This window comes from Gambusia affinis, linkage group LG21 (assembly GCF_019740435.1).
Source record: "Gambusia affinis linkage group LG21, SWU_Gaff_1.0, whole genome shotgun sequence".
In the NCBI taxonomy this organism is placed as follows: domain Eukaryota; kingdom Metazoa; phylum Chordata; class Actinopteri; order Cyprinodontiformes; family Poeciliidae; genus Gambusia; species Gambusia affinis.
In genome coordinates this window covers 7472685-7490806 of record NC_057888.1, presented here as the reverse complement: position 1 = coordinate 7490806, position 18122 = coordinate 7472685, and the positions used below count along the sequence as shown (strand labels likewise).

At 38.7% G+C, this 18122-nt stretch overlaps 1 protein-coding gene across 5 annotated transcripts in view; it reads left to right on the top strand.

The window, feature by feature from the left end:
• The window catches only part of pou6f2 (POU class 6 homeobox 2), a 94435-nt gene that overhangs the window by 21280 nt on the left and 55033 nt on the right, over positions 1-18122 (top strand). For all 5 annotated transcript variants that reach the window (XM_044104265.1, XM_044104270.1, XM_044104267.1 and 2 more), the window contains 2 exons: positions 5538-5635; positions 11797-12016. In XM_044104265.1, the coding sequence (XP_043960200.1) occupies positions 5538-5635; positions 11797-12016 (318 nt within the window). The remainder of the gene's footprint in view (positions 1-5537; positions 5636-11796; positions 12017-18122) is intronic.

Sequence of the window (18122 nt, the reverse complement as noted above, 5' to 3'; positions counted from 1 at the left end):
AGTGTTAAAGCTTCTTTTATGGGCGAAAATTGATTCATAAATGCACCGAGGCGAAAGCTAACGTGAACACAAAGCTTTCAATAACACCATTTCATACAGACTGTCAATGTACGAGCCGCTGCATTAGCCGAGGTGGCATGCTGATTGCTTTATGAAATCCAGGCTAATTGTTTTGTGCTGCAGTCCTTGGGGCACCCTGCATTAAGACAGGCCGAATGAAGTCAAATAAATATAGCTCTTTGCACCCCCCTTTTCATATATACACACACACACACCCACACACACACAGATCGCAGAGGCCTTCTGCCCTACGCTGCATTGAAAGTCACTCTCCAGTGGCCACTTTGGTGATCAATGCAAGCGAATTTATTTGGTGGTGGATATTGGCAATATTTCAGTGACATAAGTCACATCAAATTGGACCCCGTGCTCTGCAATAAATATAATTAGTTTCCTTACATAAAGGAGTATTTTCGATGGAAATGTCATGTCGCTGTCAGCAGGAGTTTAGATTGACAGCAAGAGAACGACCGTTTTCGACTAGTCAAGGCCAGAACGTCTATTTATAGGCTAAATAGTCTTCAAATCTTCAATGCAAACCTTCTACTTAGGAGCACTTGGGGTGTTTAAACAAAACCTGCGCAGGAACTTAAAAAAATAACATGTTGAATGCTCTGCCTGAATGTGTTTCCTCTGTTTTTACTATCGTTTGGCCTCTTCTTTCATATCCCCTCACATCAATATGTCCATTCATTCCATTTTATCCACAGTGTGACCTGTGTACAATCACAGATTCAAAGGAATTTCTTTTAAGCAAAGGTTTGATCAAGAAATATGCTTTTAAGCACCTTTTGAGCGCAACATTAATCTCCATCTAGAAATCCATTAAAGAATCATTCATGCGGTTGCTTTTTAAGAAATGAAAAGCTTAACATGCACAAAGATTCTAGTGATAAAAGAGGAATTGAAGACTGACTCCCTGGGTGTTTCTGCAGTCAGCTATTAAAGAAATTACACAAATCCTATGAGGGAATCTGTGCATGAGTATTTATTTATTATCGATTTTTGTCTCCTGTGATAAACATGTTAACGTTACAGATATTTGTGAAGAGATGAAGCCTTCTAAGTTATTGTGAGATGATGTGATGAAAGGCATCAAGCAATCGTTATTCGGTAGGTCTCCCGCTCTGCTTATCAGATAAAATACATTATTAATGAGCAATATCTTAACGAAAGTCATCAGCCTTACTGTTTGGAGGTTATTGATCATTTTATTTTGTCATGTTCTTTTACCATAAACTGAATTTCCTCATTTGGCTAATTGATTTTGCTTTGATGGTAATCTAATAACTCTCCTCCTTTAAAGTCACTCAGTAGGGCTGTTTGGTTTTTTTGTTTTTATCACAGTGTGGCGGCTGCATATTTAAGCAATTTTGATATGATCTGAAAGTTGATTTACAGTACAAAAAAGTAAGGGAGGGATAAATAAAATCTTAAAAAACATAATCAAATCCACTCTCATCACATTGCATTTTAGCTTTTCGGTTTTGGCTCAGATTAACTTAAAAAAATTTTCAAAGCACAGTAACATTTCTGTGAAATGGTATTTGCCCCATTACACACTTTTCCTGCTTTTGCTTTTTCTATCACATCTAAATGTGACAGAACAAATTTTAATACTGGCAAAGACAGCCTGAATTAACAGGGACAGTTTGAAAACTATTTTTAACAGAAAAAACGATACAAAGTCGTCTCCGATGTCCACCAGACTTCCTGGTGTTGTCTTTTGTATTTCAGATTTTTTCTCAACTTTTGATTGGCTGCACATCACATTAAACAGCCTGCATGTTAATTTTTGTGCTCACTTGTCCTCGGTAATACCCCACACACTGGCAATCCAACATGTTTATTAGAATCATAACCAACGTCCTTTCAAGCAGACTAGATCACTCCTAACATACCACACACAGCAGGAAAATCAAGATTATCTTTAGAGCCATCCTCATAATCGGAACGTCGGAAGGAGAAATTGGGTCAAAAATTATCATAATTATCTTGCTGTGTGAATCAGACATAAGTATTGAATTATAAATACTGACCTCAATGGTGTGTGGTGCTTTAGATGTTGCTCTGCGTTCTTTTGTGACCTCCAGGATGAGTTGTCGATATGCTCCTGGAGTAATTTAGACCAATGACTCCAAGGAAAGGTCAGCACCCTTCAGGTTTCCTTCCTTTGTGGATAATGGTTTTCAATGTGATTTGGTAGAGTCACAAAGGCTTTAAGACCCTTTCCACACTGATGGATGCCAGTCACTTTGTTTCTCATCCATTTTTTTATTGTCTTAAGATCATCATATTTTCTAAATCTGTATAAAATAAATGTGGTTAATTGCAGTTATTCTTTATATAACTAAAAGGGCAAATATAATTTCATATTGACCGAGCTTGGTCTGAATAAATAAATAAAAATTACATTTTGTATTTACTTAGGTTATCTTTGTCCGATAAACATTTAACTGAAACATTTTCAAAAAAAAAATGTTTTCTATCTTTTACTTGATTTAAAGTCTGATATGTTCACATTGATCTTAATTCCAGATACTGAGTGCGCTGGGTGGAGCCATGCAGGCACAAAGTTATCTGTAATGGGTGAAATAATTGGTGAAAAGAGACTGGCTTGTCAAAACAGCAGCAACGTTGGGAGGCTGATAAGCGGGACGATGCGGACCTTTATCGAGAAGCAGGGCCATCAAGCCAGAGGTAGAAACCAGCTAGAAAAACCAGGCTTCCCCCTTGGGCTTTCACATCAGCCATCAAATGCGTAAGGTTCATTTGGTAGGTCACATCATTCACCAATTATTTGGATTTTATGCAAAGATGAAATGATTTTAGTTGGCGGAAGGGGGGCTTAGGATGTACCATGTAAAAATATTTGACATGCAATAAGATCTTGTCGACAGGACTCCTGAAAAGAAAGTTTTTTGTGAAGAGTTTGAAACCACTGAATGGCCTGTAAAAAAAAAAAAAAATGAAGAAAAAAAGACAAAGAAAAGACACAACAAACATTAATTTACTCATCTTTTAAAGTTCTGATTTTCCTTTTACTTGATCCTACAGTTGAAATGTAATAAGATTTTTGTAAATTCACTGCCGTCTTTGTGTGGCTTAAAGTTTTGTGGATATTAAATTCATTTATACATTGTTATGTGACTTTTTTCTGTAAGCATGTTTAATTCTGGGCAGTAGTCTTGCAGTGTACTGACACACATCAAAGTTTTGCGCAATGATCATCTTTTTGCTTTTGGATTAAGACTGTTGTCACTCTTCCTGTGAATATGCTTTACAGTTATAAATAATAGGAATTCGAGGGTCTCAAATTACAATCCGAAGATTGAAAGAATGTTTTTTATAGAGCACAACCAAAAGTTTTACTTTACCTTATTTTCTTCATTAACCATTAAATAACATGTTTTCAAACATCCCCCAAATTTGGGGAGGTTGGAATTCAATTTTTGATCAAATCTCATGGTTATTGTTTATAAAGAAAAGAAATTTAAATCTGAATATACAAATGTGGCTCTAGGAAATGTGTTGTATCATTTTCCTGAAGTTTTAGGTTTTCCAAAATTCCAGTTATATTTCTGAAGTCCACTTTTTTCATTCTAACCAAATTTATTAACCCAAAAATGTGTAATTATAGAGTGAATGAAAAAAATTCAACAAATCAATAGCCAACTGGAGCCACCTTCAATGTTATTCAGGTTTCACAAAATGTCATCTTCCTAATATAATGGCCTAAGTAATTTTTTTTTTCCAAAAGTGATTTTGGTGAGAAAATATAAAAGTGCTCTGGTACAGCAGAAAATTGAATAATTTTATAAGCATTTTCCTGTCAAATATTACGTGTAGAACAAAGAATTTTATATTTTTCATGTTTTATAAAAGAACATTTTGAACTCGACACCAAAATATTTCTCACAAAGAAGCTTGGGAACAATAAAAACCTGTGCAACCGTCACTTCCATAATGATCATTTTTATTTAAAAAACTGTCTCAGAAATCTTAATTGGTGTAAATATGTCAGTGTTTCTGTGTTTAGGTGTCATGTCCCTGCAGCCCTCTGTTTGCACTACCAAGGAATATCTGAATTGGCAGACAAAACCTTCAATAAACTCACTCCTCGCTTCTTCTGATTAAATGCTCAAACGTGACTGGCTCTTATTTGCTTACTTCTCCATTTTTCTACATATAACTTTTAAGTAGTATTATATGTATTCTTGTACTTCCACTCAACTCTGCGCTGGAAAAAACAAACTGGAATGTTTTCTCCTAACTCATAAACATTGCTAGCCCTGGGCCTTTTGCTAAGTTTTGAGTTTTTTCATGTTTTTTGGAGGATGTCAGTAGAACCCTGTGCACAAGAAGATGAAGTTAGGTGTCATGTTGGCTATGTGGATCTGGTGTTTTGGGAGACCAGAGATGATCGTTTTTGAAAATGAGTCACAGAGCGCAAAATTTTCAAGTGGCGGTTTCATATTTCAGTGTGTACATGTGAGCCACGTCTTTTTTTGAAATTATGACTTCATTGCTCCATTTCTCTTTGTTATAGTTGCGCAAAACCGTGCAACAATGTCACATTATTTTATTTTGCCTGAACAACAAGACATATTTTATTCTCTATTTGCATAATAATCAGAATTAAGTAAGGATTTCATTAAAAGCAATGGGAGATTCTTAATGTTTTATAAGTTTAATAGGTCTTATTGTCAGAGTTTCAATGTATTTAACATGAAATCTCTCATTTAGCATAAATCACCACCACCAAATTCCCTTACATTGTGATGGAAACACCTCTCCTAGAGCCTGTGTGTCTACAGTGAGGCATCATGTGACTCTGATATCATGTAGGTAGAAGTTTAAGGGTCAAATCAGCCTCTCAGACCTTTTAGAGCAGCCCATGCTGGATGCACTGCTGAGAGATTATGTGAGATAGAGATTGCTATGATAACCAATCATCTGTGGCCTTTATTTTCCCTGCAGCCATCAGCAAGCTTATTATCATGTCCCTGTCTGCTCAGCTCCACTCTGCCCTCATAGCAAACAGGTCTAATTGTGTCTCATAGCTGCAGGCTCAGAGCAGAGGGGGAGCGGTGGGGGGACTGGGTTTAGATGAGTGATACTCAGCGATGTAAATGGCTGAATAATATGGCCCCAGCGTTTGTGGTGGAGATCTATCTCTCTGCGGTAATCTAGGCCATCGGGGACCCGCCAGTATGCATCATCCACCATCAATGAGTCTCTCTGCTGGTTGGTAATTTATTCAGTGCTACAGTGGTTATTGATAAAGCACTTAAATACAAATTCCTCCCCTCCTCACCCCCTTCCCTGCTGCCCGCTCTACTCAGCGCTGTAATATCACAGCTTGCTATGTGCTATGTGTTTATCTGCTTACAAAGTCTGTGTTGATCACAGGTTGAATTTTTATGTACGCTCTAATTTGTGCTTTTTCTGTTCTGCTCTCCCCGCCTCCCTCTCAGGAGTTCGTGACGGATCAGTTCAGTCTGACACCAGCAGCAGTCCGTCGGAGCAGAGTCATCTGGGCCAGTCTCATCCAGGATACCCAATGGGCCCACAGGTGAGCGGGAGAATTTAGACAAATTAACAGATGAAAAAAGATGATCCTTGTTTATAAGAATCATTTTATTAAATTGGTGCTCTTAAAGATAAAAATATGTTTTGGGTATTTATTTTTTTGGTCATTTTCTTAATGTTTTAAATAAGGAACTTAAAATGTTACTGTGATATTTTGTGGTACTATTGTAATGATGATACAAATTTAAAGAAACGATTTATTCTTTTTTAGTTAACTCCATTCGTGGCGAGTTAAACACAAATACTGTTGTTGCAAAACATTCCCATTTGAAAGCAGAAAAGAGAGTTATATGACTAAGCTGCACACAGTAACTGCATATAATTATATTTTTACATTTACTGTTATTTATTCATGCTCTCGTGAAATGAATAGTGGCGAAAATGGTAAAAATAACATTTCCAATAATACTATCAGTTTTCTTTTTTATTTACCAACAGTAATCGAAATTTATGGGAATAATGATAAATCCAAATTCTTATCATGGTGAGAAATTTTTCTGGAAAAATTATAAACAATATGGTAAATTCCCATCTCTTGTTGTAAATGAAAATCATTTAACTTAAATTAAAAATATGAAAAAAATTAAGAAGCAAGAAGATGCTTGGTCTGAATCCTTTTTATTACACAATCTAATTTAATTACTATGTCTGTACATAACGTGTCCATTACTATTACAAATTGGGTTTCAGTCACCACATCATCACAGTCCATCTCCTGAAAAACAGACAAACATCATCATCCCCTCCTATTGTGTTTATTCAAACAGGTTAGGACAGGTTAATGGCCTATACAAAACATGGTCATTACATCTTTTCAACAAAATCATTCTTAGATAATGACATTTTAGTCTGCTGAGGTCTTCCTGTTTTGAGCTCCTTTCAGAATGAGATGTTTTAGGGCGTCTAGACACTTTAAATCCATATAACCTGCTGCTGGCTGTGCCCCCTTGCTCACTGTTTACTTTTGCACATAAACATGGCTGTAACAGATACACAATTATACAACCATACATCTTTGAAAAGCAGAAGTGGAGCCCCCTGCACAACCAACAAGAATGGTTTCTGAATGGTAAGTCAACAGCACACTTGTCTTTTCCAGCAACCATGGTATAGCATTAAAGCCAGCTGACCAAATGTCCTGGAACTCTGCTGGGGTTACTAAGAGACAGGCTGAACTTCGCTGGTGTTGGTAGGTGAAGAGCGGTGCCTGCTGATTTGTGAGGTTACATTCAGAACATTTTTAAAACGGCTCATTTTCCAAACAACAAAAACCATGAACTTATTGGGTGTTTGTGTTGTAAGTGCTTGGATTGATTTTAGAAGCAATAGCAACCAAAATAGAAGTACAAAGTAGGTCCCTTTTAAGATTTTAGCTTGACTGCGAACAACACCTTTTAGAGCCACCTTGAGAGAAAACTTGCAGATTGAATGGCTGAAATTTCTACCAGGCTTCTTTCACGTGTTCTCTTTCCGTTCATGTTCTGTGTGAAACACATAAACACCCTCACTGAATGCTACGGTGTGAACTGTTAAAATATTTAGTCATCATACATCATCTTCAAATGTAATTGAGCTGCGGTGCTAACAAGCTGACAATACAGGCTCTGTCACAACAAGCAGAGAGTAAAGAGCCTGAGCCTGCAGCCTTGTTAATGGCTCAATCAGGCATTGTCCCATATGATTGGATTTATTGGCCTGGTGCCCTAGCGATGTTTAATGAACATCTATCTCGTTAGTGTTGCTCCATGTCACCAGTCAACACACACTCAAAAAGCATCTCATGTTTCCTTCACACTGTTTAAGAAGCTTATTCTCATATTATGTTCAATGAGAGTCAGTTCTCAGAAAAAAGAGGAAATGCAGGAAAACATCAGAGCTTTTCAGTCTTGCCAGGGATTTTTAAATGTTAAGAAATTCCAACTCAAAAAGCTAATTATATCTTTAAGTAAAAAACAAGTGCTTAGAGCTCTTTTTGATTACATGAATCTGGTCAAAAATTGTTTTTTGGATGTAGATAAGAAAAAACAGAAGAGGCAGAGCAGCAGAAGCAAGCAGCACTTACAGTCTGAGCCTCAGCAGGCGGCTCTCAACAGTCACCATCTAATATATTAATGCTGTCAGTACAGTCTGTGAAGCTAACACTTTTCAGAAACAAAAGCGCTCCGCATGCCATACCCAATTCTCCTGCTCCAGGATCAATATGTTGTGATAGATTCTCGCCCCAGAGCCGGATATTGTTCGAACAACCATTATCTGATGGTAGTTTACCCAACATGAATCTACCTTCTTTCTGTTTCCCAATTGCAGTCAGGATGACAAAAGTCTGCTATCTGTGTGATTATGGGCAATTTCTCAGTGCCAGAGCTGCCAAGCAGATGGAGGGGCCTATTCTCCCCTGATGAGCCAAAAAGCAGGGTAGAACATCCTGTCCAGAGTGGGGCTGCTTCCTCTTCCAGAGCTCAACGCTAACCCAGCCTGTGTGTCCGTGTGACCCCTAGGAGACCACTTCTCAACACTTAGCTGTCAGGTGTGTCAAGCGTTGTGCAGCCGCTTTCCAGCAACACCTACAGAGAGGACAGCAGAGAGTTTTAAGGCCATAAGCCAGAAGGTGGACTGCCTCTACCTCTGGATAAGTGATCCTTTGGGTTCTTCAGTCAATGAGCAAACTGAGAGACAGAACTTTCTACATCTTGTTACGTTACAACTACAAACTTCATTGTATTTTGTGGAGGTTTTATGGAATAGTGAATCACAAAATAGTGCATATCTATGATAATGTCCTACAACATTGGAGATTTGCAGCGCATGTGGAAAAGCTATAAGTTAGGCAGTCAATAGATCTTTATAAAAGAAGACCATTTCCGTTATTGAAAGATAATTTGTGACAAGACATACAGAGGACTCAACAAACCTATGTGAGAAGGCACTCTGTGATGAAGCTAATCAATGGATCCATCCATCGATTGTGGAGGACTGTCTGCGTCAAAGTTCGACTGCCCAATCACAACTCCCCAAACAAACTGGACTTTCTATGCAAAGATCTAGAGTTTAATTAAAGCTGACTAAACAGAGCTGATATGAATGCACCCTAAGAGTTGTAGTGGAATGGTTTAGAAAGTCAAGAACCAGATGTTATCCATCCAGTCAGTTTGAGCTATTTTGTTCAGAATAATGAGCTAAAATTTCCATTTCCAAGTTCAGAAAACGGATAAGGACTTACAGTAAAATACCTGTTGCTATAAAGAATTTACTCAAGACAGCTGAATACAAACAAAAGCCAAAGTTTTCAGATTTCAGCACAAATAAACATATAAATTGATGTTTCTGAATGAAACATAGTAATGTGACTAAGTTTAATGAGTACGAATTGTTTGTATTAGTGATGCTGTTGGGTTCAAATTGAGATAATTCTGTTCTGACTCAATTTGTTCTTGTGTCACATCTTGATGAGTGCATTAGCAGTCGCTTCACCTCGTGATCACCTAAACATCAGATATTTCTGCTGCGCTTTTTTTTTGGCAGCTGCCGGCTTCTCCAAAGCTGTCTGTAATGATAAATAAATCAGCGCTGCATCTCATAATTGTCGAATTGTCTTTTAATGTTATTCCCTTCCATCTGTGGCTGTCTTTACTGTCAAGCTGGCCAATCTCATTTTGTTTGATTCACAGATGAAATGTTTGAGGATCCCCTTTGATTGGGTGCAGCGTCTATTTGAGATTAAATTTAGTCAAAAAAAAAAAAAAAAGAACGAGATTACAAATGTGTCACTCGCCGCCAACAAACGCATCGTCTGTTTCTGTCCCTTTGAGGATTCTTTGAGCGCCCAAATTATTAATTCATTTTTTAAAGTTAATGACAAATGCCATTATGGATGCTCTCAGATGCTTCGTATTGTCATTTGTTATGCACTGCTGTTATATTTCAAAGCAAACGTTGAGGAGGAGGAATACTTTACAGTGTTTGCGAACAATCCTGTCAGCAGCACTCAAACTCCCTTTTTTAACAGCTCCGTATCACAAACAAGTTTTCATTTGTTTCTGCGGCCTGAGATCTGTTTGCGATCACATAGAGTAGGTGCAAGCACTCTGAAACATGCAAGGTTATCACTGTGACGTGCCTGTCTCCCGGAAGCACCGGTTCTAAGAGCAAAGTGGGTTCTTCTCACCAGCCAGCCTGCTCTGCTTCCTGCACAGGCTGCAGACACGCCATGCAAAACAAAGCAGATAGCTGACAATTGGAGTTAAAGGCTCGTGAACTTTAGTGTGCACGGTGCAACCAGGCATGTCCTGCAATGTCTAAGGAAGCCTACTTTACCGTGAATGCAATACAAGCTGACATAATTCTTTTATTATTTTATTTCAAACAATTCAATTCCGTGTTTACGCTGGGAGTTTTGTTGAACTTTGCAATATCTCCTGCCTCATGTTGCTTGTACAAATCCATTTGACATGCACAAATGCTGACATAATTTCAAAAAGGTTGCATTGGATTGACTTAAATATGTGTAGTTCTGCAGATTTTAACCACTGGTTTAAAGCCCTAATATGTGTAAATGTAAACCTGTTGGTTTGGAGGACACATTTCAAGTGAGTTTCTGCTGTGAAAAGCGTCATAGAGAGATGTTTATTTTGATGAAAACACATGAATATTCCAGCAACAATTCCACTTTAACTTGCATAAATGAGCTAATCCAAGAGGACAGAAGACTGACATGTTGTAACCCTCTGCAAAAGAGAAAAGTGTTGCTGCTTTTTTCAAAAGCTCGGCTTGTTTCAAGCACATTATTCTATTTTGCCACTGATTTGTTCAGAAGGAAAAATGATTTTCTCTGAGTCTTTATAAAAGATAAATGCTTAGCCTTCTTACAAATATGGAGTTCTGTTCTGAAACAGCATTTCACATTATTTGTCTGCTGACATGTGCATCCATCTAAACACATTCAGCCAGATCAAGTAACAGATTCTTTATTTGTCTCAGTTCAGTATTTTGAAGTCAGATTTAAGGTAATTGCTCACTAAATGAGTCAGAAACACAGATGCTAAGATTAAATGTCCATTTTCTGTGCACCACTCTTTATTGCACATGATTTTTATACAGCTAAATTTTCATTTAATCATAATTATCAGCACTAAGAATGAATTCACAGGAAAATACTGTAACAGGAGCATGATGGGAAACGGCAAAAATTTGGTTTCCTGGTCAAAAACAAAAAAATTGACAGGTATGTACCAGACCTGATGAGCAAAGAAACTGCTCAATGCTTTTGCAAATTTATATAAAATAATTTTTAATTGAATCTGATGTCATTCGCTCATGAATTGTTAAAATAAATGTTTAAGTATATTTTGTGTTTTCATTTTTCAATACAATAGGTAACTCAGGAACCAAAATACCCCAAAATATGCAAAATTAGGTTTTGACGCAACGTGATGTATTGTTTTTGACTAAATTGTAACACGATGTTTATTTATAGTTGCACCTAAATATTCTCAAGGACAAATAATGAGCTGCATTCCCTTCGTAAAATCAAACATTTGATACATAAAGTAAAAAAATGTCAGACTTTTGAAAAAAAGGAGAAGTGTGGGGTTTGTTTCAAACTAGAAATTAGGGTACAATTTTTATTATGTTTACATAACAAAAATGACCAGAAAACTCAAAGTTTTGATCTTTTCTGATAAGTGAACACACCATACCTAAAGACACTGCAGTGTGGATACTGTTACTTTGCAAAGAGCATTCTAAATTAGCTATTTTCAGGAGGTGTTATTAACCGGATCAGCACACAAGGTTTAAGAGTGTGTTGTGTTTTTTTTTTAAAGAAATCTGTGTTTTTTTGCCAAAAATATGTCAGGCTGATACTTTGAAAAAGAGAGTGGTCTTCAGCAGATAAGGTTAGACATATCAGAGCAACGTTTCTGTGTTTTATCGATTTGAGCTTTCTAAATCAATGTCGACAGGTCAAAACTTTGGGAAAAACAGAGATTTGAGATGTAATTTACCAAAACGTGCACTTTTTAAATGTCTGCCTGAGATAAAATTACTTGCAACACATATATTTATACGTTTAAAAGAAATGCCACCGTTTTTGTTCATCTGGCCAATTATGGTGAATGTCTGTGTGTCCGTTGTGGCTTTCTCCAGTCTCTCCTGGTGGCCCAGCAACTGGCCAACGCAGTGGGTGGCGTGATGTCCGGGGCGGCGCCAGGCATGAACCAACCCATCCTCATCCCTTTCAACGCAGGCGGACACCTCGGTGGACAGCAGGGCCTGGTGCTTTCCCTGCCCACGGCCAACATCCAGAGCCTGGTGGCTGCCGCCGCTGCAGGGGGAATCATGACGCTCCCCCTGCAGAACCTGCAAGGTGAGAGACGGTGCGAGGGGGAGGAAGGAAAGGGGGGGCATCGACAACAACTCAGTCAGTTGATGGGGTCAGAAATAAAAAACACTGGAGTTGAAAATCAATTTTCTTCATGGATGCAAAACTGACAAATGCTTCTTTCTTTCTTTTTTTTTTATTCTACCTGAAGATTCAACGAGTACAGACATTAAAAAAGGAGCAACAGACACAACAAATAACTGTTTTGACTAAGACTTGTGTGTTTATTTTCTGATATGGGAACTTTTTTTTAATACAATGCTTTACAGTGGTCCTGAGCAGGTAAGAAACCTTGAGGGATTTGTATCCCAAAAAGCAGCCATCCTGAAATTGCCTCAAGGTATAACCATATTAATTACAGGTCAGCGTTTTGCAGTGCAGCGCAGAAGCACTTTATGCCTCTTTCCTGTGCATAAGAGTGCACCCGACTTCACTTTTTTATCTTTTTTTCCACCTCATCTGTCCATCCACATGGCTGTACTTATCCTTACCTTTTAAACTTTAATGCCCGAGTGTTCTCTTTTGATCATAGTTGTAAATGGTTTTCATTTTAATGTTTAAAACATTGTCTCTTTTATACCATTAGATTGAGGGATGGCTGGGGAAACTGTCACTCATGAATCTTAGATGAGGGGAGCAGCACTAATGTAAAAAATTGTAAACCGGTGTGTTTTTAGGATGCCGATTACAATAATGCCAGTGCAGCACAAAGTGCAGGGAATGCTGCTATCATGTGGGGAAATGGATGGGCAGATGCCCTTAGTGAGGAAATGTGGAGCGAGAAACCTAATGGACACAAACATGCATAAATAACAACAGCCATCGCTGTCGGCAGAGCTTTTAATAAACCTGCATCTACCCAACAAGCCCTTCAATGTATCCATCAGCAATGGACGATAATGGGCCCAGCAGGCTAGTCTGACTCGCACGTCAACACATCTTCGCTCTTGTCCACGAGGGACGACCCAGAGGCTTTGGCGATCTGATGAACTGATCGACAAACACATCGTCGGGGTGTCAGAACTCCATAACAAACGCCTCTCTGTCAGCGAGGAACAAACCAGAAGACATTCTGAACCCAGCGTCCCGATGAAATTCTTCAACCAGAAGAGATGGGGGGGGAAAAAAATGTTGTGGAGAAATGCCTTTGTGGCAGATCTTTTTTTTAAACGAGTGGACTGACAGACCGCCTGTTCGCACGTCCTCCTATCTGAAGGGGATGCATTGAAGGGACCTCCGTGGAGAGAAAGTGACACAAGTCACGGGTGAAGCTAAATGTCTTGACTGTGTCCGGGGCCCCCTGGCCATGAGGCGCTCCTTCACTCTCCCCTGTCTGAGTTCATCACAGCTCCGCTGAATGAGGCCTGCTGGCACAGCACCTCTGTCAGACAACTGCGGCTCTGGCCTCTGCCCCAGTGTCCCCCCCCCCCCCTACTCAGCCGCTTCAGGGCTCCAGGCCTGATTAATCACACATATAATACAGCGCTGCACTGTCGCCAGGGAGCAGTCAGCTCATTTCACGACCTCCGAAGCAAGTGTGCTTTGCAGCATTTACACGCTGCTTTCTAATTAACGTCAGATCAGACACGAGACAGTAGCCAGGCGCAATAATGAGGCACTGGGAGGAGTCCAGTCAATGTCTGTGTTTAAATGTAATGAGGCAGTTAATGACCAGCTAATAAGGCTGTTTGTCTCACAGAGTGGGCGGTTTATGTTGGGGGGAATGGTATACATCAGAGCATGCATGTTGGTGGTTTGGAGCTTCAAGCTGGGAGAAAGCAGACAAAAATTAAGTTTCACTGTTAAGTTAAATTGTCATGATACTTTAAGTCGGACCCAAATGAAGAAAAACTCACAAGGGTATCGATGGAGTCGAAAAACAAGGAAAAACTGAATAATAGAGGGGAAGGCAGTAATGGAGTGCAATGGAAGGAGCCAGTGAAGAAGAATGAAAGGAGCTTTATATTTAGGTGTGGGATTTTAGCACATTTATTTTTACACAATTGATCACTTTTTTTCCCGATTCTGAAGTCCTTTATTGCATATTTCTGGCAAAATGGTAAATCTGGTGCGCAAGCTATATCTGCTTCTATGGTGGAGTATTTGGGCCATGCTAAGAAAAATACAAAAATATTATGAGAATAAAGTCATACTGTCATGATTTTATTCTCATAAGTAAAAATAAGTCATAAATAGTACTATAACTTTATTCATAATAATATGACTTTGTTCTCGTAACATTGTGACTATTCTCATAATAAAATTTTTAAAAAGAGGTGGCCCTAATACTCCAGAGACGAACAGAGAAGATCAGTAATAAAATTTTTAATAATTTTAGCCTGGTAGCAGATATGGTGGACGAACCAAAATTCTATCATTTTATTTCACTGCAGTTGCAGGCCTCACAAAATCAGTCCAAGAGCCACAAATGGCCCCCGAGCCTCACTTTGGACACCCCTGGTTTAGGTGGAGGATAATGTATTTGCAGGGTTTCAGTTGTGCATATTCTCTATTAGTCTCCACAACTTTATCACTGACCTGTCTGCTGTGTTCCTTGGTCTTCATGATGCAGTTTGTTCAATAATGTTCTCTAATAAATCTCTCAAGCAATCACAGAACAGATTTATATAACAGATTTAATAAGATTTATATCACTGTGGACTTTATTTACTAATTAGGTGACTTCTGAAGACAATATGTTGCACTGGATTTTTTAAGGCTGTCAGTGTAAAGGGAGGCTAAGTACAAACTCGCAGCACACTTCTCAGATTTATTCTGTACAAAACAGAAAGAATATTTTGATACAGCTCAGGGGGAAAACTCTAATCATAAAAAGAAAAATGGAGGTTTGATCACGTGTTCCGATCACGTCTATCAAAGTTGGTTCCGTGAGATCCGATGTTGACAGCAGTGAACCGCTGGTCCACTGCGAGCTTTAAGAGGGCTGCCCTCTCAGACTGTGATGAATAACTATCACTGTAATGGGGTTGTGCTGTAGAGTTGGAGCAGTTGCTTAAATAAAACTGAGCAGCATCTTGTGGCAGACTCAGTAAACACAGGCACCAGTGTAACTGGTTATTTGTCAAAATGATTTATGCCTGCAAACGTGCAGTAAAAACAAATTCCCAATGAAACTAAACAAGGGGGAAAGTTATCTTTTGTGACAGAGTGCACACAATTCTAGCTGACTTCACAGAGGCAAAACTAGGTTGGGTCATGCTGGAGGTCTAGAAATATGACGGCAGATGAGAATAAAATCATATTTGATTTTTATAAATTCAGATTTAAGTGTGTTCGACACGTACAGACAAAACATTCTGGGATATTTGTTGTTCTGTGCGAGGCAAAGTTTTTGCTGCATTTTAAATAGGCATTCTTTCTGCTTGATTTTATAACAAGCAAAGTGTGATTACCATACTTGTGAAACTAGCAGTATCAAACTATTGTACATGTAATCCACAATGGAAGCAAGCAGAACAAAGTCAACTGTCTGCTCCTCTCCTCCACGACTCACTCAAAGGTAATTCAAGGAGCTGCTTTACTGGAGTGCTTTCATATTAATAAGCACATCCCATCTCATTTGCTGTGAGCAGAAAGCCAGGCAGCACATCACATCACAGAGCTAAGTTCTAATGGTGAGGTGAGAGCATTGTTCCTCTGTACTCGTCCACAGGAAACACAAAACAGCACTCAGGCTCCCTCACGGCGGTCGACTTCCCACTCACCTGCAGTAATGAGAAGCCGTGTCAGTGCCAATCAAAGGAGCGTGTGTCGTTTGGATGAAAATGCTCAACGGTGTCGCTCGCTGCTTTTGGGATCGGCATGATACAAATTAGGGAAATCACTCTGCTCATTACACCACCAAAGGGTGGGCTCCTGGGGGAAAAGCCAAATGTTTCCACACTAGTTAGACATGTCAGACTGGATCGCTTCTGCCTCAGCTGATTGCTGCTCCTTTAAGAGGTAAGCTCAACAGGCAGGTCCTCTGACTTAACCTCTGTCTGCTGAGAGAAACCCACTGTGTCCCTTCACTCTTTACATTTTCTGAGCCACAGAATATCAGACAATCTTTCTATGTTTGCTGCTGCCACTCAAACCGACAGTATATTTTACTTCATTTTGAGGAATAGAAAAGATCATAGCTACATTCCAGCTATTTTTTAAAATTAAATGTTGTTTCTATAGTTTAAAAAAGAAAAGTGAGATTCTAAACACCAACCAAGAATCCATAGAAACCTGCCAGGGGGTCGTTTCTGCAAACAATAATTTATATTCTACTCATAGTCCACCAGAAGGAAGTGAGGTTGTATGACTTCAACTAATAAAATCTTTAGGAGTGAGGTCACTTAAATTGGCAGCATATTCTAAAATCAGCCTTTTTTCTCTTATCAAATCAAATTTTATTTGTATAGCACATTTCAGCAGCAAGGCACTTCAAAGTACTTTACATCATAACAAACACAGAAACACAATGCAACTTAGAATCAACAATCAAAACACGACATTAAGTCAAGTTCATCAATAAATTTGTAATTGATTACATTTCAAATATAATCCTAAACAGGTGGGTTTTTAGTCGAGATTTAAAGGAAGTCAGTGTTTCAGCTGTTTTCTGGACGTTTGTTCCAAATTTGTGGTGCATTGATGCTGAATGCTGCTTCTCCTCGTTTGGTTCTGGTTCTGGGGATGCAGAGCAGAACCGGGAGACCTGAAAAGGTCTGGAAGGTTGTGCTATGAAATTGCAATATTCTTAGATAAAAGACTTTTGAAAAGCAAAATGTTGAATTTCCTATTGAGGGTAATGGCAACATCTACACCAAAAATAATAAAACTAATAAGACATGCTGTGTCCAGAAGTATTAAACTGATCAGACTGAGCTTAAAATCAATGTTTTCTTTTTTTAATTATTATTATTAAAATCATTCACTTTAAAGTAAAATAAAGTTTCAGATGCAAGGATGGTATTTCACACATTATGGTTCTTTTAGACTGAGCAGTCAATGAAAATCCTATTTAGTCTTGATAGTGAAAAATATTTTGGGAATAACTGAGCTTGAACAATGATCTGGTCTTACACACTGAAAATAATTACTTCTGAGTTTCAAGAGAACATTTTTTATTTTTTTAAACAAAACTTGTGTTTTATAGAACCTGGGAATGCATGTGCTAAGTATCCATGTCAGTGTGGTCAAGGAGTTAATGTGGTCTCAGTCTTCACTTTTTTACCCTAACATCTGTCATCGTAACACAGTAAATCCCGGGCCCATCCCTCTTCGATTATCGCTGTTTAATTTGAAGTGTTTTCAAGCAGAATGAAATTCCACGTCGTCCTTTAATGATTTAAGTTTGCTTTGGTTGTAGGATGACTCACAGGGGAGAGAGCTGCATTAAATAAATAACAGTGATAAAATGTAGACCTCATACATTTCAAAGCTAATGCAACTAGCGGTGCAATAGGAGCAGCTGCACACAGTCCTGGAGCGGTAATTTGATTGATTTGTTGTGACAGCAGCCAAATAATTGAGAGTGAGAGCTGCTGCTGCTGCAGATGAAGCGCAGGCAGAGGCAGGTTCGCCAGGCAGTCCCAGCAGATACGGCACCCGGCTTCTCATTTCTGCCATTGATATCTGCCAGTGTTTTTATTGTTTGTCTTCAATAAGCAGCTTGGAAACGTGCTGGGTTAGTCGTTGTGACAGATGAAAAGAAGATAAAAAAGTCAGCTAATCAAAACGCACAGAGAAGCATTAACAGGGTTAGGATCAAAAACTCAAATTTACATGCTGGGGTTTACTGTACATGCACCCATGAACACTTGCACACTCCTGTGAGACTGATTGTTTCCCTCATATGTGTTTTGAAGCAGAGATGTAAGTGAATTTTACCTCCTGGTGTTTACTTGTTGCAGACATGCTAATCATGTGTTGTGCATTCAGGTTGTACATTTGTGATTATACTTTCGCACTAAAAAGAAAATGCAAAAATGAGCAGCAGCTTATTTGAATATACAGTATGACTCTATCATGCATTCTCCCACTTATGTGCTCCCTGGTACAAAACAATAGCACTGTTTGTCTTAAGCTTCTGACACTT